This window comes from Stomoxys calcitrans, chromosome 5, assembly GCF_963082655.1.
Source record: "Stomoxys calcitrans chromosome 5, idStoCalc2.1, whole genome shotgun sequence".
NCBI lineage: Eukaryota > Metazoa > Arthropoda > Insecta > Diptera > Muscidae > Stomoxys > Stomoxys calcitrans.
The window spans coordinates 149,144,865-149,172,558 of record NC_081556.1 but is presented as its reverse complement, the minus strand read 5'-3'; the positions used below and the strand labels follow the sequence as shown (position 1 = coordinate 149,172,558).

General features: G+C 34.1%; 2 protein-coding genes across 7 annotated transcripts in view; one reads left to right on the top strand and one right to left on the bottom strand.

The window, feature by feature from the left end:
- Positions 1-460: 460 nt before the first annotated feature.
- The window catches only part of LOC106084632 (G protein alpha o subunit), a 162,934-nt gene continuing 135,700 nt past the window's right edge, over positions 461-27,694 (bottom strand). For all 3 annotated transcript variants that reach the window (XM_013248468.2, XM_013248470.2, XM_013248467.2), the window contains exons 5-8: positions 7,324-7,452; positions 4,707-4,836; positions 4,470-4,623; positions 461-1,118 (exon numbers count right to left, since the gene is read on the bottom strand). In XM_013248468.2, the coding sequence (XP_013103922.1) occupies positions 931-1,118; positions 4,470-4,623; positions 4,707-4,836; positions 7,324-7,452 (601 nt within the window). In that variant the 3' untranslated portion in view covers positions 461-930. The remainder of the gene's footprint in view (positions 1,119-4,469; positions 4,624-4,706; positions 4,837-7,323; positions 7,453-27,694) is intronic.
- The window catches only part of LOC106084631 (probable cytochrome P450 49a1), a 35,974-nt gene continuing 28,261 nt past the window's right edge, over positions 19,982-27,694 (top strand). Inside the window, exons 1-2 of one of the 4 annotated variants that reach the window (XM_059368794.1) lie at positions 19,982-20,236; positions 20,895-21,015. The gene's annotated coding sequence lies outside the window, so the exon portion shown is untranslated. Of the gene's footprint in view, positions 20,237-20,257; positions 21,016-27,694 lie in introns of those variants that run through there. The other 3 variants (XM_059368793.1, XM_059368792.1, XM_059368791.1) reach the window with 3 other exon arrangements.

The window sequence follows — 27,694 nt, the reverse complement described above, 5'->3', positions numbered from 1 at the left end:
ATATATATATATATATATATATATATATATATATATATATATATATATATATATATATATATAAAGACAACATAAAATTCGGGCATGTAATAGAATTCACTTCACTCCAGTTCTTTGTTCAAACAAAAGAGTGAAAAATTACCACATACTCTGGCCGATTATAAGTATGTATGTATATATGCTAAATACATTGTAGGTATATAAAATCGCGAGAGTTTACAATCTATACATAAAGCATAAAAGGTATATGTATGTATGCATGTATTTGTAACAAAAAAAAATGAAAAGAATTGCAACTAATTAAATGCTATCAAAAGAACCGTTAAAAAATTGTGTGACCGACATACACCGATTTCTGTTATGCACTCTTATATCGCTTAAATGGAAATGAGCTTGAGAAAGAGAAGTTGGAAAAGAGAGTGCAGGATATCGGCAACCATTGTTGTAAAAAAACCAAAACCGAGAGAGAATTACTTTTATTGTTATTGCGGTGTGTTATTACATAGTATTTCTTGAGAATGCTCTTTGTTGCTGATGATGATGGTTATGTTGAAGTTGATGATTTGTTTTTCTTTAATAAAAACAACATGAATTGTTTAGATTTGCGGTTTGGGTTTGTTTTGTTTTGTTTTTAATCTTTTTTGTTTTACTTGCTTTCTTCTTAAATTTTGTGTGATATTTATCCTGTTCTTTACAGAGAGATTTTGAGATGGTGGGTTTTGTTTGTAATTTTTTCCATTTTTTGCTTCGTTTTTCATTACCATTCTTTTCTGATAAAAAGTTTTAGAACTGCTCTATTGGTAGTTGTTGGTTTGCATTTAGCTTTCTTTTCATTTCTTTACTTTTCTTGCCACAGTTTTTCGTTACTTCTTTCTCTTAAATAAATTTTTGTTGTTTTTTTTTTGTGTGTAATGACTGAATAATAAAAATTTAATAAAGACCGCAACCTCTGAGATTGTTAGCGATGATAACATCGGTGACAGCATCGAATACAAATTGTATGTTGTTTGTATCTGTAGCACACGTCATGTGGCAGTAAATTTCTTTTGAGGTTGATTTGTTTTTCGCTTCAAATTGAGCTTGGATGTATGCAGCGGCCTCGCCATACTCTTGACCACCTGTAAATAATAATAAAGAAAAAAATAAAATTAATCTACCTTATTTTGAAAGTGGTTTTAAATCTTTTATTTTTACTTCTTATTTATTTAACCCTTGGCGGCTTAATCACAAACGAACTAAAAATTGGTATTTGCTTCAACTAAGACTATAACGATTCACTTTTGGATTAGTTTTTTGGGAAAACTGTGGCAACGCTGCAGTGGAAATGAAATGCGAAAATATTCCGCAGAAGTGTCACTGAGTTCTATGGGCAAAATAGCGGCGTTTTAAATAATTGTACTTGTTTATTAATTTATCATGATCTGAGCTACAATCGACTCCGGTTCAATGATGTTGCCTAATGGGTTGGTATTCTATTCTGCTTTCGGAATAGTCGCTGAAATTTTTAATTGTTTCGCGATCGGAATTTGACAGCAATCAAATGTTTTTGTTCCCATACCAAAACACATTTCCTTATCTGCACTTATTGTTTTCTCTATTAATTATTTTTTTTTCTCAAATATATATAAAGAAAACCGATTGAAATCAACTAAAATGATGCCGGCAATAGTTTCACTCACTAAACAGGGTACTACTTTTCCGCCGATTTTCAGCCAACGTTTCTTTTTTATATGGATTTTGACAGCATTCCGCTCGAAATACTGAACAGAATACTCAGCTTAAGTTAGAGTTACATACTACGAGGGCGCACTAAAAATTCAACTTTGTAAACAAATCCCACCAAAGCAAAGAGCAAAAGTTTTACAATTTTTAACGTTGCCGTCTGCCTACACAGAATGACGCTCGAGTTCAATCGTCAAAGTTGAAAATTCTTTACCTTTTACCCGTCGCTTTTGTGGGTTTTGTTTGCAGAGTTGCATTTGTAATGCGAGCGCATAGTATGTAACTCCACCTTCATGGCTAAGAATAAAGTGCGTTGGATTACGCGAGGAATTTGCTCGAACTATTAATAAAACACTATAAAAATGAGAACTAATGGTGATTTCGATCGTGCAAAACTGTGTGGCATTTTTTCGACATGTCGCACTGAAATCGAAATTTTGTGTTCGTTTGTCCCAAAAATATAATTCCACAGCCGGTTGTAGTTTTCGTTTGCAATAGCGTTGCCTACAGAGAGTGGAAAAATGTTGCATTTCCTACACCGTGCCAAGTCTACGGTCGTGGTGAAACAATTAAAGGTGGTCTTATTTGTACAACAACCAGAAATCACATGGTGCAATTCGCCATCTCGTCAGCAAGTTGTCATTTCAAAAATCAACACAACCAAAGAAACATGAGTTCGTGTGTGTGCGTGTGCAGATAAAATGAGAGCAGGGGTGCACAGAACTAAAATTTTCTTTAAGCCATATTTTTTCTCTTGGCTTCGGTCGTTGTTGAGACAGTAACGAATGAACACACACATGGGTGCACGTATCATTTTTCCAATTTTAATTCAAAAAACAATGTTTTGTTCTGATTTAACGTTAGCTAAGAAAGGAAAACTTATTTATTTTTTTTATTATTATGTTTACTTTAAAAAAAATTCATCGGTTCTGTCAAATTATTTAATTTTCATTCATGGAGAGAATTAAAAAATGTTGTAGAGAGTAACACACCCATACAATCTCGTTTCATTTTGTACACCTCTGAATGAAAGAAAGCTTGCGCTTGTGTGTGTACAAGTGCATTTAAAGTGAAAAAAAGGGAAGTGTAAAAATGGGGAGTTTTGCTGTGACGGTAAACATACGGTCAAACTGGCCAGCTGTCTTAAGCTGTTCGCGTGCGACCACCTTTTTTAATACACCTGGTTATACGGTGTAGAATGTCGCACTTTAAATCAGCTGCTATCATTTCATATGCACCTATACTAAAATAACGCCGTTCACTGATTATTAAGGATATTCGTGGACGCCAATATTTAGTTTAACTGTGCGTTGCCACCATTCCAAGGTGGATTAATAAAGGCGGTCTCACGTGAACAGCTGAACACAGCCGGCTAGTTTGACGGTATTAAGATGTCAGTTCGTACCGTACCGCGTTCGGACTCGGCTATAAAAAGGAGGCACCTTATCATTGAGCTTAAACTTGAATAGGACAGCACTCATAGATATGTGAGAAGTTTGCCCTTGTTCCATAATGGAATGTTCATGGGTAAATTTGGATTTGCGGTGGAGTAAGTTCCAGACCTGCCAGAATACTGTTCTACGAACTTCGTTCTAGTGTGGATCACTTCCATAAGGAGTTCTCCAAACAGTATCTACCAGACTTTTTCTAAATGCAGCCATACCAATCATCACTTTGTGGATCACCGTCTTGAAAGGTCAGGTTTTATCTTCATGATCCGAAACGTAATGTTCAGCGATACAAAATAAATCCTTTAGGCTGAGCAGCGTATCAAGCAAGTTTGAACACCTTTTATTAGGATAATGTAACAGAGGTGCCTACAAGCTACAGAGTGAATTCCGTTCCTGGAGACCATCTGCCGCTCAAAGTATTTCAAAAAGTTATACTCTTACGAAAATCCAGAGTAGCTTTTGCTGAACTGCGATTCGACAACTATGTTCCAACTTTGCACATGAGCCAATATCTATAAATCCATAACCCCAGATTCACTAATTAAGGTGGAGAGCAATAGGCCTACATACTATAAATTGTGATAGCTCTCGTTCAGGATTCACGAGATGTCAATTGCGAAAACATAAAATGGATAGGTCTCATGAACATCATTAAGGATGTCAAATGTGCCGATTGAAAATGTCATAAAATAGGAGAAAACGTAAACAAAGAATGAATGTATAAAGAAAACAAGTTGACATCCTCAATGCCAAGTACTGCCAAAAAAATGTTATGCCGGCTGATCGCTTGGCTTAACCTTGTTCAGTGAATCCTGGCTCTCGTCTTAAATGAAGTCAATTTTCCCTTTGTTTACATTAATCTTTTCTTTACGATTTATTCTATTTGTGACATATTTTTTTCTTCTTAATATTCATGGAACCTTTCAACTTTTAGTTTTCTGCAAGTGACACAACGTTCGATTAGTGAAACTGGATATAAGCCTTAATAGAATTATACATTTTTCTACCAAGATTTGATCATGGACAGTGGCGTTATAAGTAACAGTAACAGACATGGTCGTAATCAGACTGTAAGGTCTGCTGCGCTTTAAATATTTTCATATATATTTTGTAAAGAGCGATCTAGTTCAGTAGTCCGCTGAACATTTCAGAATACTGACCAGAACACAATGGGGATGGACATCTGACCTACCATTAATTTTATTCTACTATGACACATTTATATATACATATTTTTTTTTACTTTTTGATGTTTCTTTTTTTGTGCGCATAAAATTTTAAGTATTCTTAACATACCTGTATATTCGGGGAAACAGATTGTCAGAGGGCTCTTTCGTATTTTCTCTTCGAACAAATCCTTTTTGTTCAAGAACAAAATGATCGAAGTATCCGTAAACCATTTGTTATTGCAAATGGAGTCAAATAGTTTTAATGATTCTTGCATTCGGTTCTACAATAAATGAAGAAGGAAATTCGAAAATTATAAAATTAGTAGAATTCACTCAAGAAAAATTGTTTTCAGCTAAAACTTACTGTAGTTTCATCTTCATGCAATACTTGATCATATTCGGACATGGCAACACAAAATATAATCGCAGTTACATCTTCAAAGCAATGAATCCATTTCTTTCGCTCCGAACGTTGACCACCAACATCGAAAAGTCTAAAAGAATAAAATATAAAATATTATTACGAAGTCATAAACAATTTGCTTAAAGCAGGGCTTGAACATTAGTATATAATTTTTGTATTTTTAAAATCAAACCAACATTAATGCACATCTACTGTTTACTGTTTCTATTTCAAATTTCCATTTCCATATCTAAGTTTTTTAAAACTTTCTCCTAGCTCTCCATCAACCCCTTAAAATTTCTATCTATATTAATTCTTCCCTTTTTCGTCTGTTTTTTCTCTCCTTTTTGGCTGGTAATATGTAAAGTTGTCACAGTTGAAAACACATGTTTTTCGTAATTACTTCTTTGAAACACTACAAAAATCTCAACGATAACATAATACTTGTATTAAAATTGTTTCATAAGTTATGGTGGAATGTTCTTCTGAACGAAATCAGCAAGTTTTTTGCTTCAAAATTTACTATTTAAAAAGAATGCGCACGAAAAATTTCGCGAAAAGTGAACATTATACCAGCCTTTTAGTTGTATTTTAACAAACGTTGCCACATCAAAAGAAATAATGCTATTGTAACAAACAGTGATGCCAACTATTAACCAACAAAAAGTGTTACAAAAATGGTTAAAAATAGAAAAAAAAAATTATTTACACACGCTGACTCTCTACTTTATATGTCGCACGATAACGAGACAAAAATTTTACTCGCGCATGACTCAGGAGAAAGTAAAAACTCACGAGAAAATCTGGAATTCCAGACACGCACGACTCATTCGCTCACGCACGCAGAATTTAGGGTGGCACTCAACTATAGTTGCTTTGCCAGAAAATAAAATCATGAAATAAAAATTAGTATGAAATTAACAGCTTTTGTAAATTTCATTCGATATCAGTGTTTTGAATGTTCAACTACTAAATAAATTGTAAAAAAGTATGCAATTCAATACAGAAATGGTCATTTCTATAACAAATTTGCTCTTTAGCAAACCACTTAAAGATGGGTTGTAATCCATAATCGACCTATTAAATTTAATCACAGTCACTTGATTGGATTTCGTTATCCTCTGACTAATACAATTTGTGAGGTATTCGACTATCTAAAAATTCGATATGAAGAGGTGTCCTTAAGCAAAAGCAGAATGGTCGCTTGTCTTTGAGCTAAAACTATAATTGGTCTGCTCTCCTTGATATGAGAGAAATATCTCCTGTTCTTATATGAAAAGTTTGCGGAAAAATTTAATGCTAAATTAAATATAGACTAGTATATTGCTCCTTGTGACAAAAAAACGGCAGCAAAATTGTGATTTCGATAAAAAACTCAAACTTGTAAAAAGAGTAAAAAGGACTAATTAGAAATGCAGAAAGAGTGCATTTTTTAGTTTTACATTTGGAGGTAGCTTTTTGGGTTACAGTGAAAATCACAAAATCTAATCCCTGGTAATGAAGTACATTATTTTATTTAAGTATGTTGTCAATTATTAGATTGGCAACAGTGTGAAATTTAGTGTTTTTCGCACTAGATTTGGTGCATTTTAGGTCTCACAATACGCAAAGAGGTACAACCTAGTGGCAAACGAAAAAAGGCAATAAGTTGACTCTTTTTCGCTTTCTACTTAGTGCTTTTTACCCTTTTTGCAATGTTTAGTTTTTTTTATCGAAATCTCAATTTTGCTTCTTGCTCTGGGGAGCCTTATTGTAGTCTATTTCATTTAACAAACATTTTATAAAATTTTCCCACAAATGTTCCATTAAGGAACAGGAAATTCTCTTCTCATTTTAATGAGTGAAGTCTAATAAAAAGTTTAGCTCAATGATCACAGGCCAATTATTTTGCCTAACTTTTAACGACATCTCTTGTATCAAATTTATACAACAGATGCCTGAAAACCTCACAAATATCGACATTATTAATGAGAGGATAACCTCCACTGAACATTTTTTTTATGTTTGAGGCGTGATTTGAACCCAGGCGTTTTGGATGAGGCAACCAAATCGACAACTAGGCGGTTGAAGCAAAAACATTCGAGGGCGACGTTCCGCTATTGTGCTTCTATTCGTGCACTGACTATTATTTTCTTGAATTTTTAGATTACTCCAAGAGCAAACCAAATATAAATCCACTACTTCAAATATTTTTCGCTAAATTATAGTTATTAGAATTGATTTTTTTTTCAAAAAGCAAATTTTGTGTTTTTTTCTTTTGTTTACGCAAAATTTTACTCTTTTTTAACTTTTTTAAAATGTTGTAACGCTTTTTGCTGGTAAATCGTTGGCATCACTGCTGTTGGGTGGCAGCAATGCACACACACAAAATTATGGATAACAAAGGTATCAACATAAGGGAGACTAGTTTTCAGTTTTATCCTCATAAATTTCTCAAAGAAACGCCAAAAATATTTAAACAGTTTTTTTCTTAACAATTGAACAAAAATATAAATTTTAGCCGACTTTCTAAGTTCTTTATAGTAAACTACACGTTGTTGGTGTTTTTATTTTTAATAGGAATATTTTCGAAACTTACTTAAAGTTGAGATTTTTAAAGGAAAAGTGCACTTCAACAATACCGGTTGTTTTGACACGAGTGCGCAATATATCCTGTTCGGTTGGTTGATAATCTTTGGCGCCTAACCGATCCAAGTCGTCCAGGAAACTGAAAGAAAAAGATTAGGAAAACCATCAATAAAGTCATGTGTAAACACTTTTAAAAGCAACGCAATGCAATTTTTGTTTAATATCAAACAATTTGACCTAAATTGAGGGTATTGTGTGTAATAAGTATGCCAATATCAACATAATCATCATTATCATCATCATCATTATCAAGATTATGAAGTAATCTCCATTTCAATTTGACCGATTGCAAAAAATTTGAAAAAAAACTATGCAAACAAAATATGTAAACTCATCACATCCAGCAAATGCTGTTTATATTTTTATTAGCACTCAAGTGTGAATTGTTATCGAATTTGCATTTGTTTCTTGTCCATTCACAAATCATCCATAAAGCCAAAAACTCTCTCGCTCTCTGCGAAATAAACGCCACTCTTATAGCTGGCATATTAACGGCGATAGATGCCGCCTTAGGTTAAAATTAGACAGCTGTAATTTCAATTTTATTTAATTTGCTTGGCTAAACCACATGCGGATTTGTTTTTTTTTATGACTGACAATCTAATTTTTGATTTATTGCGCTAAATTGAGTAATCTAGAAAGGATTGGTAATCCATTTTATGAAGCCCCCATTGAGGCAATCCCTTTTGTTGAGATTTGAGATTTTTTTCACTATAAAGGGAAGGTCAATTATTTAGCCATGCCTATTGTGTTGTAGTTTTTTTTGGCAAATTTGTACTGTTATAAAAAGTATGGTTGAATGGAGCAATTTGTGTTACCAATTACTTATAATTGATAGTTGTTATCGTTGATATTCACATCAAAATATGGATTTTAAACTAAAATGGAAATAAAAACTGCAATTATTTAAAAAAAAATCGAATTATTGAACTAAAAATTTAATTAAACTATAAAAAGCGAGTATAAACCAAATAGTCTGGGAATTTTATATTAAAAAAAAATTTTATAAAAATCAAAATTTGATTTAACTTTTCTGCGAAGCTATTTACAGAAATTTTTACAAAAATCATTTTTTTCCATTTCTAAGAGAATTCAATTTTGACCCAATTTTTTGAAGAAAAATATTTTAATTTTTTTTTAAAAACTCAATTTTGATAAAAATTTATTATATAGTTCTTATGTAAATTTCATTGTTTTTATATTTAAAAAATAAGAATTATAATATCTATGTAAATATGAAACGATGTCATATTAGCTATGATTTTACTCACGCAAAAATCATCCACACATTTCTTGTACTCTGCGGGCAACATACCCAAAAGACAAAATTACTAAATCTCTTAAAATTTTAGAAAATGTTTTTTAAGATAATTATCGGTACAGACCACAAAAACATTTTTTGTGAGGTATCTTAAAGAGACGAGATGACAAATTTAAATATATGTAAATAGTCTAATGCAATGACTACATTGGAACCATCAAATACAATTAACGGATTTTAATGTACATCTTTTAATTACGCCTTAATGGCATTTGAGTGGTGCGTGACGACCAAGGTAGTAAATTTGCTGTTACATTACATTAGTGTTAAACAATTTAGCACAACTCAATGAAATCACTTGAGCAAACATTTAAACATTTTAGGCTTTTTAAGAATCTTTAAGGCTAGAACTCAAAAAAACAACTCAATCTTTACATTTCAAGTTTGATATTGGGACGATTAGACTTTTATTTTAATGTCATATCTCTTAAACCATGATTTATCAAAGGTTGAAAAGAGGGTGCAGGTATTAATCCGCCCCATGCCACTATGGACATACACCTAAGGCAGTAATCGGCTTGTTGTGCGCTCTGTTAGACGCGAAAGCCGGGCAATGACAAAGGAAATGCTTCAACGTCTCATCATCTTCCCCGCATGTCCTACACATGTTATCACTTGCCGCACCGATTTTACATAAGTAAGCTCGTAGTCCTATATGTCCCGTTATGATACCAATAGCTAAACTGACCTCTTTCTTACTTCCTTTCAGCAATAGCCTCGTCTTTTCACGAACTGGATCCACCCATAGGATTTTCGCCGTCCTACCGACCGTTTCGCTGTTCCACCATGTTGCATGCGCATTCGTTGTCCACTCCCTTAACTCGGACTGTGTCGACCCGAAAGGTTTCGGGTTAACCAAGTTTATTGACGGCAGTCCTCTAGCCTTCACCACCAAATCGTCTGCCCTTTCATTCCCTCTTACTCCGTTATGGCCCGGCACCCAAACGATGCGGATTTTGCCATCCTCAGAGAAGGCGTTAATCTCCTTCTTACACTGCAAAACTTTTTGTTATTAACTTCATTAAACTTTTTATAGCTTTCCCGAAAATGACCAAAATGTGACCTTATCAATTCCTTTTGTAACACTATAAATATCTTTTTGACTCAGGGTACAATCAGCATAAATGATTCCCAACCGAAAATCGTAAAATAAACAAAACACATCTAACTGACATTCGTCCAAACATCTCGGAAGTTTTCAACTACCCTGAGCTATTAACAACCCTGTTTTAAGTTCAATCGTTATCGCATGATATCGATAACATTGCATTACTCTGCTGGATAGTGCAAACATACAACAAGTACTAACAAAAGATAGTGAAAACAACATTGGTCGCATTTGTCAAGACTTTTTAAATATATACGAACTATAACAAGTTATTGACCGATATGGATCGTACCTTTTATAGCTGTTTGAAGTCATAGAAAAACCAGCTCCAAAATTTCAGGCTAATCGAGTAATATTTGCGCTCTCTAGACCTCAGAAAGTCAAATTGAATATCGGTTTATATGACTGCTATATCAGGTTATGGACCGATTCAAACTATACTTGGCACGATTGTTGGAAGTCATACCAAAACACTACGTGCAAAATTTCAGCAAAATCGGATAAGAAGCCTTTAGAAGTTTAAAATATCAAGACCCAAGATCGGTTTGTATGGCGGCTATATCAAAACATGGACCGATTTGGCACAATCCCAACCGACCTACACCAATAAAAAGTTTTTGTGCAAAATTTCAAGCGCCTAACTTTACTCTTTTGAAAGTTGGCGTGCTTTCGACAGGCAGATTGAAAGACGGACGGGCATGGCTAGATCGACTTAAAATGTCATGACGATGAAGAATATATATACTTTATGGAGTCTTTGACGAATATTTCGAGATGTTACAAAACGAAATGACGAAATTGGTATACCCTCTTTCTATGGTGGAGGGTATGCAAATTGCAAATTTTGGCCATGAACATTTCACTAAGGAACAGTGGCAAACTTCTCACATATCAATGAGTGCAATCCGATTCAAGTTTAAGCTCAATGATAAGGGGCCTCCTTTTTGTAGCCGAGTCCGAACGCCGCAGTGCGACACCTCTTTGGAGATTAGTTTTACATGGCATGGTACTTCACAAATGTTGCCAGCATCAGGAGGGCAAAGCCACCGCTGACAATTTTTTCTGATGGTCTCGCCAGGATTCGAACCCAGGCGTTCAGCGTCAAAGGCGGACATGCTAACCTCTGCGCTACGGTGAAGGGTATACAAAGTGCAAACTAAGGTACATGTAATACGATTACACAAAGTTCAAACAATCGGCAAAATTCTCTCCAAATCTGGGAGTAAATGGTAAAATGAACCCTATCAATATGAAAAGTCAAACATATGGACACAAGATGATAAAAAAGGAAGAAAAAGAACATACAGTATAGCTGAAACGAAGTGTTACCAAGATTACAAACTATAAATTACAGACACATGATATTTGTTGACAGCTCATAATATTGTTAACAAGTAAAACTCGAAAGAGCAAAGGAGTTGCTGCGCTTGACCGAACGTGGTGAAAATCCTGAACATCGAGAAAAACTTTCCAATTGAACAATTCATGTTTACTTTATCTAATGCATTTCCGAACATCGAAAAAATCTCCCAATTGGTCAATTCGTGAACTCCCAAAATAATCATGTTTACTTTACCTAATATACGTACGAATATTTCAGCCTACAAATGGCCATCCGAAGTAATTTTTCATCTCATGTGTTGGCATGATTGGACGCTCTCTCAAATGAGACAACAACAACAACAAAACATTTTGGAAGCTGCTTTGGAGCCATGGACACAATTCGAAACAAAGACGTGTGTTATGACTTTCAACATCTATGCCAATTATTATCCGAATTGGTCTATAAACAGATATAGCCCCCATATAAATCGATTTCCGGATTTGATTTCTTGATCCCCTAGTAGCCTACATTTTTACATGATTTGGTTGAAATTTTACCCTAAAACGTATCAAATGACTTACAACACCAGTGCCAAGTTTTATCCGAATTGGTCAATATGGTAATATAGGCCTTCCTAAGTACCGATATCCCCATATGACTTCTTAAGACCAATGAAGCCTCAATCAATTCCCGATTTGATTGCTACAAAATAATTCAAATACAAACTCAGTTAATGAGGTAAAAATTTTAGCGGAATCTATGTTGGTGGGTAACGTAGATTCGGCCCGGCCAAACTTTGCACGTTTCTGCTTGTTATTTCCTAATTTAGTTTGAAATATAGGTGATGGAAAATTAACGATAACATCGAAAATATCAAATGTTGTGATTATCGATAGTTTGCCAGCTCTACTATAGGCACACAGTTCCATTGCTATTGTTATTTTCATTTATGTAATTTGACTTGGACATAAAATAATATTCGCATCTAGTTTGTACGGTCTATATACACGCACACACTTGTACGCATATACCAACTTGCATACCTATCTACTTCATTTAATTACAAAACAATTGATTTATAGCCGCAAGCAATTTGTACCTGAGTTGTAGGTATATAAATTGTACACTTATTTGCTGACTTCCCTTGCTTTTATTTTTGCTTGCCTTTTTCTCTGTGCTCCATGCCATTTGTAATAATACATTGTGTCTCGAGAAACAATACAATAATTTATATTTGTTGCAAGAAAAAGCGTGTCACCATTTACAAATTGCCAAAGAACATGGGGAAAAAAGAAACAAAAACAAATGTACAGTATGTAAATCTCTCATGTAGATCTATAATGCAATAAAGGTTTGCTTGTTTGTTTGCTGCTGATGGCGGTTATTATCAAGATGTGGCTTCGTGTTGAGGCTTAATAAGATGTAAAACAAAATATTTCAATGGATTTAGCGAATATTTTAAAAACTTCAAATAAATGACGATTTTTTTTATTTATTTGCAGCAATTTAAAGAAATAGCTGTCTTTTTTACCTAGCAGATTTGCTAAAAATGCTAAGAGTTTACTAAATGTGACTAAACGTATTTAAAAGATTCATATTATATTTGCAGCCCTGCCTTTGGAAGTTATTTATTTGCATATCATGAATACGTTACTCCAAACAACCCTGCATTAGATTGACGTTGCCACCTTGTTCGATATACTTAAACACCGTTATAGCACATGAGATGTATTTTACCATAATAACGATAAAAATTGATATTTATAAACACCATTATAGAACATAAGAGCGATTTTACCATTATAACAACCAATATCTATATTTTTAAACACCGTTGGAGACTATAAGAGTAATTTTTATTAATGACAGCTGCAAAAAAAAATTGTAATAATAACCATATAGCTGAAATCAAGCATTCAAATATTAGCTGTGATCGGGAACTCAAAAATTTTTGCAAATTTGCACAATTTACTGGAATTCATTCGCGTACTTTATTTGCCAACAGAAGAGAGCGTGAGAGAGAGCAAATTTTGACAGTTGGAAAAAAGAGAACCTTCAAATTTCTACTGGGACTTATTTTGCCAGCAGAAATTTGCAACTTTGAAAAGATGCTTTGTAAAGGTCAGCTGTTTTATGAAAAGCAGCCGTTACATGAAAATACAAATGCTAACGGCAAAATGGATCAAAAAGGCAGAGGTAAGTAAAAAATATAAATATTGTTTATTGGTAATTGTTAAATTTGTTTCATTTTTATTTACTTTCGATGAAAAATCATGGCAGCAGCTAGTGTTCAGGTACAGAAAACTCGACAAATTAAGTTGTAATTTTACCTCAAGTCGGTTGTTTTACATTAGAAGGTAAGTGCAAAATTTGCGGAATTATTTGGAAAATCTTGAAAAGTTAAAACATTGTATCCTTCCAGACAAGAAGAAAAGAGCAATTATCGATTTCTTAAGTGTTTTGATGGAATCATCCTCATCGGAGAGCTACGATGAAACCAACACCGTTAATTTGAATTTGTTAAGGGGGAAAGATGCTGCCATGGAATGGGTCTAGCTGGGCAGTTAAACAAGTGACGCACAGTGGGATTAGAAAAAATTTGTGCAAATTAGTCTGCCAATTGTGAACGGGTACAGATATCTTCAATGATAACAAAGTGTCCGTAGACGCTACATGAGCAAATAGAAAGCTCCCTTAGCCTCATCACATCAGTGATCGTAGCAATTTATCTAGCCACAATATCCAAAAGCATTAGATGGTTAGTCCAAGGTATCTTTGTCAGCACAACAAGTGTACTTTTGTATACGGCGATGGCATGTAAAGCAGTTGTTGTTGTTGTTGTAGCAGTGTATTGTACACTGAGGCGGCAGCCCTTGCCGATGAAGTACTCCATCGGGTCAATCCGGTACGTACAACCGGCTGCCATGGGATTGAAAGCAGTTGAAATCCCATGCAGCCTTAGAAATGTATGCAACGAAAGGAGCAGGAGGAGTAGTCCCTCATGCGTCTTGGCTACTGATGAGAGAAAGGGAATCCGTCTGTACGACTCCCCCTTGATCGTGTCCTTTTCAGGTTTCAGTAGCGGGATCAGACTGCCCATCTTCCAAACATCGGGTACTATAATAGTGTTCAGATATGAGGATGAGGACAGTTGTAAGGTAATCGATTCCAGTCAGATCGAGATTCTTCAGCATCAGGGTAGAGATTCTTCCTGGAATCAGCGCTTTGCTCGACTTGGCACCACAGATGACATTCGTAGCTTCGCGCACGTTTGTTGTTGTTGATGTAGCAGTGTGTTGTACACTGAAAGATTCCATCGGGCCAATGAAAGTTTCCATCGGGCCAATGCGGTACTTACAACCAGCTGCCATGGGATTGCACGGTAATTTGTGATGACTGTCCAGCGGCACGGAGATCATGAATATACAAATGGCTCCCCTTCTAGCCTTTTCACTGTCGGGTCAATAAATTGACGTTTATCTTAGGAATATACCTCAAAATATCGCCAGTATTTTTTTGTTTAAAAAAATTGTTTTCCAAGCATGCAAATAAAAAACCAACCAAAACAAAAATCAGCCGTTTTTCTGCAAATTTTCACTGGAAGGCGTTCGCGTACTTTTGCTTGCAAATTTTTTAAAGAGAATGAAATGGCTCTTACTCTCCAGAAAATTTTTACCGGAAAAGTACCCGAACAGACCTCATATCTGCAGTACTTTTTAATCCCTAGCTATTGTTAATAAATTTTACTCTTTTATTTAGTACATTTATATTTGATTTTATTTTTTTTCGCATTTCTTCAGGCTCTTACATCTAATTTACTGCCGACAACAGCCAATGTATGACTGCATGGAAAATTGGATTTTTATAAGTTTTTGATATGAACAAAACTTATTGCAAAAATATAAAGTACAACATAGGAGTACAAAAAATTGAAAAAAACAACAATTTTGTAAAATAATTGTGAAAATTGTTGGTCAACCGAAATAAACCAAGCAATCAACAACTAGCACAGGCAATTTCAATTGTGGCTTGCTAATTCAACCAAGCATTGGAGCAGCTCCGAAAATATTGCCAAAGCATGATTTATTTGTTAGCATGATGGAGTGGCGAGGTTCGCTTAGGGAAAACAATGGAAATGCTTAGGCGTAATGAGCATTTCCTAATAATAATTGTTCGAGTGTGTATGGGTGAGTGGGCCTGTGTGGCAACCTCTAGCCCAATTGTTATTATTTTTTTTGGGGGCCTGGGGGAACTTACAAATTGTTTGCCTAACCCCAAGCAGCTACACAGAGCTGAAATGAAGATGAAAATCTAAACATTTTGAATTGTTCTCTCCATAAGCTTCAACATAGTTTTTAAAATTAACAATTGCACATAATTGAAATGCTTATGTTCTTAAGTATTTGTTTGGACTTTGAGGCGTCAAACAAAAGGATCATTTATCATCTTCTTCTCAAGCAAGTTAAGATAAACCAAAGATTACTCAAAGAAAAATTGTTGCGATTAAACGAAAAGACTGGCGACTGACGGAGAGACGAGTGACGAGCGACAGAGACTAATGTCAATTACTGTCATAGTTAATGAAAATCGAGTCAAAACAAATTTATTTAAACTGTGCTGTTACCATGGATACATTTGCATTTATTCGTGTATTCAAGAAAAATCAAATTGCGACAACCATTGTGCCGGAAATAGGCAATAATAGAGGAAGCCATGGCCCGTCGGCCACTTTGTTAGTTGTACATAACATATGTTTGCATGTCTATAGAAGAGAATAAGTCTTATGTGTCATTTGCTTATGAGAGGAAGGGAAGATAGAGAACCATTTTATTGAGCTTTCTTAAATAATCTACAGCGTAAGAGATGTATTTCTGCTAAATAAGGTAAATTTTATGCAAATTGCAAATTTTGCCCATGAACATTCCACTAAGGAACAGGGGCAAACTTCTCACATATCAATGAGTGCTGTCCGATTCAAGTTCAAGCTCAATGATAAGGGGCCTCCTTTTTATAGCCGAGTCCGAACGGCGTGCCGCAGTGCGACACCTCTGTGGAGAGAAGTTTTACATGGCATAGTACCTCACAAATGTTGCTAGCATTAGGAGGGAAAAACCACCGATGAAAATTTTTTTCTCATGGTCTCGCCTGGTTCCGAACCCAGGCGTTCAGCGTCATAGGCGGACATGCTAACCTCTGCGCCACGGTGGCCTCCTAAGGTAAATCTTATACATTGCTTGAATTCTGCGGAAATATCGACTGATTGAATTGTTTGAAGAAATGAGTTAACAATGTGTCACACTTCCCATACATGATCTGTTCTAAAGTCAACATAAGGGCGTTTGATTTATAGAAAAGAGTTGTTGCCACGTGTTTGTCTATGTAGCAAAAAAACTAAAGAGATAGGGATTGTCATTGGCCTGAGTGACAATCTTCCTTTATAACGGTAAAGTGAGCAACTTCAAAATTGTTGTACTCGCTGAGTGTTGCCAATTCAAACGACTAAAATTTTTGGTGAACATATCTATGTAGCAAAAAACTAAAGAGATAGGGATTGTCATTGGCCTGAGTGACAATTTTCCTTTATAACGGTAAAGTGAGCAACTTCAAAAATGTTGTACACGCTGACACGAAGTGTTGCCAATTCAAACGACTACAATTTTTTGTGAACATATTTTTGATGATTCAAATTTGTCCCGAAGTCGTTCAAAAATAAGTTACAAGTTGCACGGCTGTCGGTATTTTGGCCCATTCCCACAAAATGGCTTCGTTCAGCCTATCCACACTGTCGTATTTTATAGTTATGCTGCTCTCTAAAATGGCCCAAAAAGAAAATTCCATCCGATTGCCATCTGTGTGGACGAAATGCGGGAAGTACGGAACATGATTTTATTGCCATTTCTGATTTACACCGAAGTGTTTGAGTGCCAACGTCTATAAGACGCATTTACTTTGACACCAGGCTTGATGAAAACTATAAGAGAGCGGAGATAGGCGGCCACGGTTTCCATTGCTTGCGATGGAAAATAACTTCGGGTGGCCATTTGTAGGCTCAAATTCTTGTGCTTGAGCTCGATTATGTTGATACGATCATTTACGGAATTTTACGAATTGATCAAATAGGAAATTTTTCTCGCCAGAGAACACAATGTTCGGAAATTCACCACGTTTGTGCGAGCTCAGCAATTCCTTTGCTCCTTCAAGTCTAAAATTATTTTCTTTGGTATATGATTGTGACCTTTTGAACTTGTAAGGCTTTACCTTGGGCTAGAGCTGGCAAACTATCGATAGTCGCAACAAAGTTTTAGCCAAAACGGATGAAAATTGCGCCCTCTATAGGTCAGCGTAGCGCCGAGATAAGCAAGTCCGCCTATGACGCTGAACGCCTGGGTTCGAATCCCTTTTCCCTCCTGATGCTGGCATTATTTGTGAGGTACTGTGCCATGTAAAAACTTCACACCAAAGAGGTGTCGCACTGCGGCACGCCGTCCATACTCAGCTATAAAAAAGAGGCCCCTTATCATAGAGCTAAAACTTGAATCGGACAGCGAAATCGGGTTATAAACGTAGCTTTTGTGGGCTTAAGAACATTAATCGACCAAATCGGATAATAAATGCTGCTTTTATGGGCTTAAGACGCTAACTCGGCAGATCAGTCTATATGGCAGCTACATATAAATATTGTGCATTCTTGACAAAATGCCTAAAACAATACATTTCGTTTTCATCAAAATTGGATAATAAAAGCGTCTGCTACGGGCTTAAGGCCCTTAACCGGCATATTGGTCTGGCAGCTATATGTAAATATGGTCCGATATAGGCCATATTCTGTTTGAATATCGGGGCTCCTAATAAAACTTCCCGTTTAAAAAATCAGCGAAATCGGATGAGGCTTTTACGAACTTAAGAACCTAAATCGCCTGTTTGGTCTATATATGACAGCTATATCCAAATATAGCCCGATTTGGTCCATTCAAAAACTTAACATGAGTATAGAAAAAATACGCATCTGTGCAAAATTTCAACTCAATATCTCAATTTTTAAAGACTGTAGCGTGATAACAACTGGCCCTCGGGTCGGAAATGGATATTTCGATGTGTTGCATACGGAATGACTAAATGAATATAGCCCTTATTCTATGGTGGTGAGAATAAAAATAAAATATCGATAGTGCCATGGATATTTTGCCAGCTCTACCTTGGGGTCGTTTTTATACTCTCCACCATAGGAAGGGGGTATACAAATTTCGTCATTATGTTTGTAGCACATCGAAACATTGATACAGAGAAGGAAACAGAGGTTTTTTGTCGGTGGCGGCTCCTCGACTGAGTCGATTCAGAGCGGCGGCTGTATAAATTAGCGATTTTTGATGATTTATCGTTCAATTCTGTTGGACAAAAAATATTCGATGAAAGACAAAGAGAAAAATGTGATGGTTTTAGTGTATAGACATTAATCCACGATCTGAAATTTTGCAGGTGGTGTTTTTCTATTTGAAAAAGTCATTCAAAGAACTTGACAAATGCGATCCATGGTGGAGGGTAAATAAGATTCGGCTCAGCCGAACTTAGTACGCTTTTACTTGTAAATCCCACAAAGTATACATATTATATCGTCGTAATATTCATAGATGATCTTGCCGCGTCCGCCCATCTATCTGCCCGGGAAAATCACTACAGTCTATAGTTCAAAGATGACCTTTATCTGGACATAACACTCTTAATACCAATTTCCTTATTTCCTATATATATGGAAAAGTCATTCAAAGAACGTGTTAAATGGTATCCATGGTGGAGGGAAAATAAATCTCGGTCCGGCCGAACTTAACTCGCTTTTACTTGTTAAATCTGGTTACATCATTTACGGGATATTTTCAGATCTTTATCCATTTGATCGCCACCACTGCGTGAACTTCGTTGAATACCAGCCTTCACTCAACGAACCATTTCAGTGTTTTTTTGGACCAACACCATGGTGTTTGGCAACGCTACCACTATCATTGAACGATTTACGTACCGATCCACAAACATTTTGTTCACTTTGAAGTGTTTGATTTCGCCAACAATAGCCGGTTATGATTTTCCAGCCAAATATAAAGCAATCACACTATTAAGCTTGAACGAATTTCTTTCTTTTTCATGAACGCAGAAACAAATACCTTTGGTGACTGGTAAACAATATAATGAGCTATCAATAAAACAAATATCCGGTAGCTGTCATTTCTGGTTTAACAGACATATCAGTGTGAACTTGGTAACACCTCGTGTCAGCTACCCCGTTGCAGTGATTCGTTTAGATTATGAAATGATAAACTTATGTCATTAGATTTTTTGTAGGCTTGTTTTTGTAGTTCCCAATTTGTGCCTGCTTCATGCCTTTAAATGGTCCATTTGCTATGTATGCCATTCTGCTTACCCATACACAAATGTGGCCAAGATTTATGTCACGTCTTATTGTGTTTAGGAAATTGTTCACAAAAAAAGAATATGCTTTTAGTTGAAACCATTTCATAACTAAATTACAATTCATAAGTGTGAAATTACAGCAATTTGTAAGCTCTATATAACACACAAATCAGATGGCAGAGATAAAGTAGTTTTCCCAATAGAGTTGCCAAAGACAAACAGTTATAACTTGTAGATCACGATTTTAATAGCCATACATACGTCAACTATGAAATGACAGTGTTGCCGAACGGAAGAGAGGAAAAGAGATGATCGCAAGATCCATATGACAACTAGAGTTAAACGATATCGGCTGATTGATGGGGAGAGTAACGGAAAACGGAAAAAGAGTTAGAGTTAAACACACACACATAAACAGGCATTCGCACAGACCAATACGAAAAGTATGCCTATTTTGTGGGGGATTTCAAATGCACTCTATTATGTGTTTCATTAAATTTGTGTGTGTGTGTGTGTGTGCTTGCGTCGTTAAAGCTAAACTTAAAATTATTTGTTTACCTGGCTTTATGGTCTATGAGATCTGTTTGCACAAACACACACAGAGTCAGAGCCTGGTGTTGCCAACAAAACTTAAAGCTGAATAGAAAAAAAACACTTGCTCCCCACTCACTCAAAACGGAATTTTAAAGTATAAGTTAAGACTTCAGGTAAGCCAGCGGTTTAGTTTAACATTAATTCTGTGGCGGTAAAGTAATACGTGGATGCTCCTAAAGACAAAGACCATTACAATTCATTGTGGATTCAGCCAAAGGAATTAAAACAGAAAAAAACTCTCTTCTCTCGCTCTATCTTTCGTACATAAAAATAAGGATATGAAAATGAGAGTAGGTGTTTTTGTTTTTTAATTTGCTTAATGCAAGTGTGTGATGAAATAAACGGAATAATATATTTCCTGGAAAGTAGAGCAGCCTGTCTGCAAAGTCTGTGCATACGAAAAAAAACAAATTAAAGTCAAAAGGCAGAAGTTGGCAAAATATAATTGCATTATACGCATTGTTTTATGGAAAAGAAAATCCAAAGAAGAAATGTGAATAATACAGAGAATTATGAAGTAGCAATTGTTTCTTACATGTAGTATTTTTGTGTTAACAACTGGACTTGTATACCAGGCTTTATAAAAAATTAAACAAAAACTAAAAGAAAATGGAAATGGTAAATCTCATGTGAATTTTCAAAAAACAAAATTGGATTAGTGTTTGCTAGCACCTGGCGTGTTTAAAAATAACAAGCGGAAACTAAAGTGAGAGTGGATATAAAAAAGTTTATGTTGATTACATTGTTTTGTGTTTCTTTTTATGAAACCAGAAAAGCCATCATCAGCCATAATTGCGTCAAGCATCAAGCCATCCATCTATCTATGTTTTGAAAAACGAGTACTGCTCAACGACAACAATTACTGTCATAATTACAATCACTGTCAATAAAGGTAGGTAAAGTTGTGTTCAACCATATATATTGTAAGAGATGGCAATGTAGACAAAGGCCTGCATATTTGTCAAAGGTTTAATGTATGTAGATGTCAAAGCAAAATTTAAAATTTAAGAACAAAAAAAATTTCACGTTGAAAAAAAGAAATCAAATTTTTGATAACAAAATTAGAGGAAATAAAAAAACTATATAAAGAAATAAAAAAAGAACCATGTGTATAATAAATATAGATGCAAATGCAAATTTTGTCCATTAACATTCCACTTAGGAATAGGGGCAAACTTCTCACATATCAATGAGTGCAGTTCGATTAAAGTTTAAGCTCAATGATAAGGGGTCTCCTTTTTATAGCCGAGTCCGAACGGCGTGCCGCAGTGCTACACCTCTTTGGAGAGAACTCTTACATGGCATAGTAGTACCTCACAAATGTTGTCGGCATTAGGAGAAAACCACCGCTGAAAACTTCTTCTCTGATGCTCTCTACAGGATTCGAACCCAGGCGTTCAGCGTCATAGGCGGACATGCTAACCTCTGAGCTACGATTTTTTTCAATTTCAATAGGCTTCGTCTCTAGGCCGAAAAATATACCTGTACCAAATTTGAAGACGATCGAATGAAAACTGCGACCAGTAGTTTGTACAAAAATTAACATGGACAGACGAACAGACAGACGGACAGATAGACTGACAAAGCTAAACCGAATGAGAAGGTGATTCTGACTCGATCGGTATCTTTGTCAATGGGTATATCTCTCATCCTTCTGGGTGTTACAAACAAATGCTGTATCTGTACCTCTACCACAGTAGTGGTGTAGGGTATAACAATTTGGTATCCACATTTAGAGAGGGGAGCCAAGGCGACCCCCTCAGCCCCATAGCCCGCCAAATGGATATTCCGACCAATCAAGACCATTTGGGACATCAAATAAGAGCCCCCCTCCCCATCAAACACCATCCCAATTGTGCTTAAAAAATTTTAGTTAAAAAAACAAATTAAAAATTTGTGTTTAAAAACTAAAAAAAATTTTTTAATTTGTTTTTAATGATCTCTAAAGTAAATTTTTTTTTCCAAAATTTAAAATTTTAATGTTAGACTAAAATAATCAAATACAAGTAAAAGCAAGTAAAAAGGCGTTAAGTTCGGCCGGGCTGAACTTTGGATACACACCACCTCGGGTATAAATGTAAACCACCTTCCATCAAAATCCGATGAAAATTGCATACCTTATGTCCCATAGCAGTTATATCGAAATATGTTCCGATTTGGACCAAATACCAATAAGTACAAGCCATTGTTCAATTGTGTATAACAAAATATTGGTCTTTTTAGTAGCTATATCTAAGAATAAACCGATCTGAACCATATACGACACAGATGTCGAAAAGCCTAATATAAGTCACTGTGTCAAATTTTTAGTGAAATCGGATTATAAATGCGCCTTTTATGGGCCAAGACTTTAAATCGAGAGATCGGTCTATATGGCAGCTATATCCAAATCTGGACCGATCTATACCATATTGCAGAATTATGCCAAGGGGCATAACTTAACGCACTGTCCCAAATTTCGGCGACATCGGGCAATAAATGCGCCTTTCATGGGCCCAAAACCTTAAATCGAGAGTTCGGTCTATATGGCAGCTATATCCAAATCTCAACAAAATCGGATAACAAATATGGCTTTTATGGGCCTAAGACCCTAAATCGGCCGATCGGTCTATATGGCAGCTTTATCCAAATCTGGACCGATCAGGGTCAAATTGAAGAAAAATGTCGAAAGGCTTAAGACAACTCACTGTCCCAAATTTCAGCAAAATCTGTTAATAAATGTGTCTTTTATGGGCCTAAGACCCTAAATCGTCCGATCGGTCTATATGGGGGCTATATCGAGATATGGTCCGATATAGCCCATCTTCGAACTTAACCTGCTTATGGACAAAAAAACAACCTTTGCACAATTTCAGCTCAATATCTCTATTTTTAAAGACTGTAGCGTGATTTCAACAGACAGACGGACGGACATGTCTAGATCGTTTTAGATTTTTACGCTGAACAAGAATATATATATATACCCTATAGAGTATGGAAATGGAAATGAATATTTCGATGTGTTGCGAACGGAATGACAAATGAATAAATCCCCATCCTTCGGTGGTGGGTATAACAACAAATATTTAGAAAAGAAAAAACCAATTTTCTTTGCAAAGCATAGCCAAAAAAATAATTGAAATTTTTAAATAAAAAAATTCAATTAAAGAACTTTTTTTTAAATTAGTTAACATTTTTTGTAATAAAAAACTTAAAAAAAATAAGTTAAAAACAAATTCTAAAAAATAAATTTTAAAATTTTTTTTTTTAAATTAATTGCAAAAAATCTTGAAAAACAAAAAATATTTAAAAAAGAAAAAAAAATCTTTGGACACCACGGCGTAAAAAAATATTTGAAATATTAAAAAAAATAAGTTAAGAATTTTTGTAAGAAACAATACTTAAAAATTAAAAAAAAAAATATTTAAAAAAAATTATTTAAAAAAAAATTTTAAAAATTAAAAAAAAAATCTTAAAAATATTAAAAAAAAGTGTTAAAAATTTTTGTAGGAAACAATAATTAAAAATTAAAAAAAAATCTTTAAAAAAAATTATTTAAAAAAAAAAATTTAAAATAAAAAAAATTATTTAAAAAAAAATTTTTAATTAAAAAAAAATCTTAAAAATAATAAAAAATAAGTTAAAAATTTTTGTAAGAAACAATAATTAAAAATTAAAAAAAAAAATCTTTAAAAAAAATATCTTAAAAAAAAATTATTTAAAAAAAAATTTAATTAAGAAAAAAATCTTTAAAATATTGAAAAAATAAGTTAACAATTTTTGTAAGAAACAATAATTAAAAATTAAAAAAAAAAATCTTTAAAAAAATTATTTAAAAAAAGAAATCTTTAAAAGAAAATTATTTAAAAAAAAATTTTAAAAATTAAAAAAAAATTTTAAAAATCTTGAAAATAAAAAATATTTAAAAAAGAAAAAAGAAATTTTGTACAACACAGCCTTAAAAAATCACTGAAATATTTAAATAAAAAGTTTTAATGAATTCATAAAAAAAAATAAGTTAACAATTTTTGACAAAAACAATAATTAAAAATTGTAAAAAAAATTAAAAAAAAATTATTTAAAAAATCTTAAAAAATAAATTAAAAAAAAAAAATTAAAAATAAATTTAATAAAAAAATTTACAAAAAAATTAAAAAAAGGAATTAATATTAGTGTTTTTTTTTTTAATTTAAAGATGCGTTCTTATTAATTTTCTAAATATAAGATTTCTTATAAATATTAGATCCCTATAAACAACTCCCCTGAAGTCTCAATCAACAATAACCCAACAATTTACTTCAGTATGTACTTTGCTATTTATTTAAGCTTGAACATTGTTTTCTTACAATGCCTGTTGTTGTTTTTCGAGTTCCATCAAGCGTAAAGTTTTCACAAAAACTATACTGCTTAAGTTTTTTATTATTATTGTTTTTTTTTACCTCTAACAAAAAGTTTTGATTGAAGTGAATTAATAGAAAAAAACTACAACTACATGATAGTTGAAAAAACTTTAATTACTCGCATGGTGACTACCAGTGTTGCCTATCTATTATTCAGTTACAATTTTGATTTTAAACGGAGGCATTCTACGAATTGAAGTGGTAACATAATTGACATCTAAAGTGACAATCAATTTGCATTTCTTGGTTGTTGTTGGCTTTCTTCGAACGCAATAATTGACAAAAACGTAAACTAGTTTGAAATGAGTTGATTTTACCTTGAATAGTTCATCCCATACTCGCGGATGACATTCCGTTGGGGGTTTCTTTTTGGTGGAGTACCCTAACACTGCAATGCATCAAACTACATTTTTTTGTTTTCGATGGGCCATTATAATTGATTAACCTTGAGTCAACTGGTTTGTTGTGTTTTATCGTTTTTTGTTTTTTTGGGTATTTTATTTGGTAGGCTGATGCTGCATTCAATTTTTAATTGGATTTGTTTTATTTTATTAGATTATATTTTTAAATGGGATTTTAAGTTATTCATATGTAAATATGGGCAGTGGTTCAAATGAGTTCTGCTATGGAAAGGGAGGGCGGTGAAAAGGTTCATCAATACTTTATTGCCCTGTGACTTTTGTGAACTATTTTTAATAAGACCCCGGTAAGAGACAAACTAAAAGTTTTAAAAGCTAATAAAAATTTCATACAATGTGACAGCTGCATATAATTAGCTTTTATAAAGGCATTAACTGTACTTTGGATTGGTTTTGTGGAAATGTTGCTGTAAAAACAACTCATGGAAATACTAATTGGAAACCACAGAAATAAAATAATAAAATTTTATTTCGGGTATACCATGGGCTTTTACCAACATTTATTTTCAAATAGAAAGGTGGGCTGATATTTTAGGAAATTTATAAAGTGGAGTATGATGAAGCTAGCCAATCTTATGACCATGAGAATTATGTCAGTGAGAGATATTTCATATTATTTTTTCTTTCAAACAAAAAAATTAAACAAAACAAGTAAAAAGGCATTAAGTTCGGCCGGGTCGAAATTTGGATACTCACCACCTCGGGTATATATGTAAACCCCCTTTCGTCACAATCCGGTGACATTTATATTGGGTTGCCCAAAAAGTAATTGCGGATTTTTTAAAAGAAAGTAAATGCATTTTTTATAAAACTTAGAATGAACTTTAATCAAATATACTTTTTTTACACTTTTTTTCTAAAGCAAGCTAAAAGTAACAGCTGATAACTGACAGAAGAAAGAATGCAATTACAGAGTCACAAGCTGTGAAAAAATTTGTCAACGCCGACTATATGAAAAATCCGCAATTACTTTTTGGGCAACCCAATATAACTTATGCACCCAAATTCGGCACGGACATTGAGTGGTCTTATAAATATAAGTCGCTGTTGAATTTTGTATTTGAAATTTCAACAAAATCGGGTAATAAATAAAGCTTTTATGAGCTTCAGACCCTTAATCGGCACTTCGGTCTATATGACAGCTATATCTAAATACAGTCCGATCTTTACCATATTTGGGTCAGATGGCGGGTGGCCCAAAACCACTTACTTTTTCAAATTTCAGCGAAATCGGATAAAAAATAAAGCTTAATCGGGAGATCGGTCTATATGACAGCTATACCTAAATATAGTCCGATCCAAACAATATTTGGGTCCTATGTTAAGAGGCGTAAAACTACTTACGGTGTCAAATTTCAGCGAAATCGGTTAAAATATAGAGCTGTTATGGGCTTCAGACCCTTTATCGTGACATATGTTAGGAGGCGTAAAACTACTTACTGTTTAAAATTTCAGCGAAATCGGTTAAAAAATAAAGCTTTTATGGGCTTCAGACCCTTAATCGGGAGATCGGTCTATATGACAGCTATACCTAAATATAGTCCGATTTGATCCATATTTAGGTCAGACCTTAGGAGGCTTAAGATAACCCTCTGTTTCAAATTTCATCGAAATCGGTTAAAAAATATAGCTTTTATGGGCTTCAGACCCTTAATCGGCAGATCGGTCTATATGACAGCTATATCGAAATATAGTCCAATCTGAACCATATTTGGGTCAGATGTCGGGAGGCCTAAAACTACTCACTGTTTCAAATTTCAGCGAAATCGGTTTAAAAAAAAAACTGTTATGGGCTTTATACCTTAATCAGGAGATCGGTCTATATGACTACTATATATATATGTATATATAGTAGTCATATAGACCTACTATATATATATATATGGATCATATTTGGGTCAGAAGTCGGGAGGCCTAAAACTACTCAGTGCTTCAAATTTCAGCGAAATTGGATGAAAAATAAAGCATTTATGGGCACTAGACCGTTTATCGGCAGATCGGTATATATAGCATCTATATCTACATATGATCCGATTTGTCCCGTTCAAAAACTTAACCAGCATTCCTTAAAAAAGACGTATCTGTGCCAAATTTCAGTTCAATATCTCAATTTTTGAAGGCTGTAGAGTGATTACAACAGACGGGCGGACAGTCACACGGACATCGTTAAATCTTTTTAGAATTTTACGACGATCCGAAATATATATATTTTTTGTGGGGTCGCAAATTCATATTTCGATGTGTTGCAAACGGAATGACTAAATGAATATATCCCCTATCCAACGGTGGTGGGTATAAAATTCGGTAAAAAAATAATTAAATAAAAATGTGCCAAAATGTGTCTTGAGAGTCATTAAAATATATTTTTTTTTTGCTTTATGTTCATTATATAGCCTTAAAACTTCCAAAACAATGACTAATACCACAACTGTTAGACTTATAATTTTTTAACAAAAAAACATTCTGAAAGTTATAATTTAGACATGACCTAACATAAAAATGCAGAACTTTACTTCAATAACGAGTTTCAAAATAAGAAGGCACCAAAATACAATATGCCCGACAAAACCATGGAAAATTGTTTACGCCCTTGACAAACAAAAATATAACATTTTATAACAATGACCACTATAGCAGCGTTGATAATGCTTTGGTCATTGTTTTGGGTTTTTAACATTACATTTATGAGCAACAAAGAATTTTTGTAGTGTTAGCCGAAGGCAATTAAATTGGAGTTTATTAACTCATATTTTTTTCTATACAATACAAAATA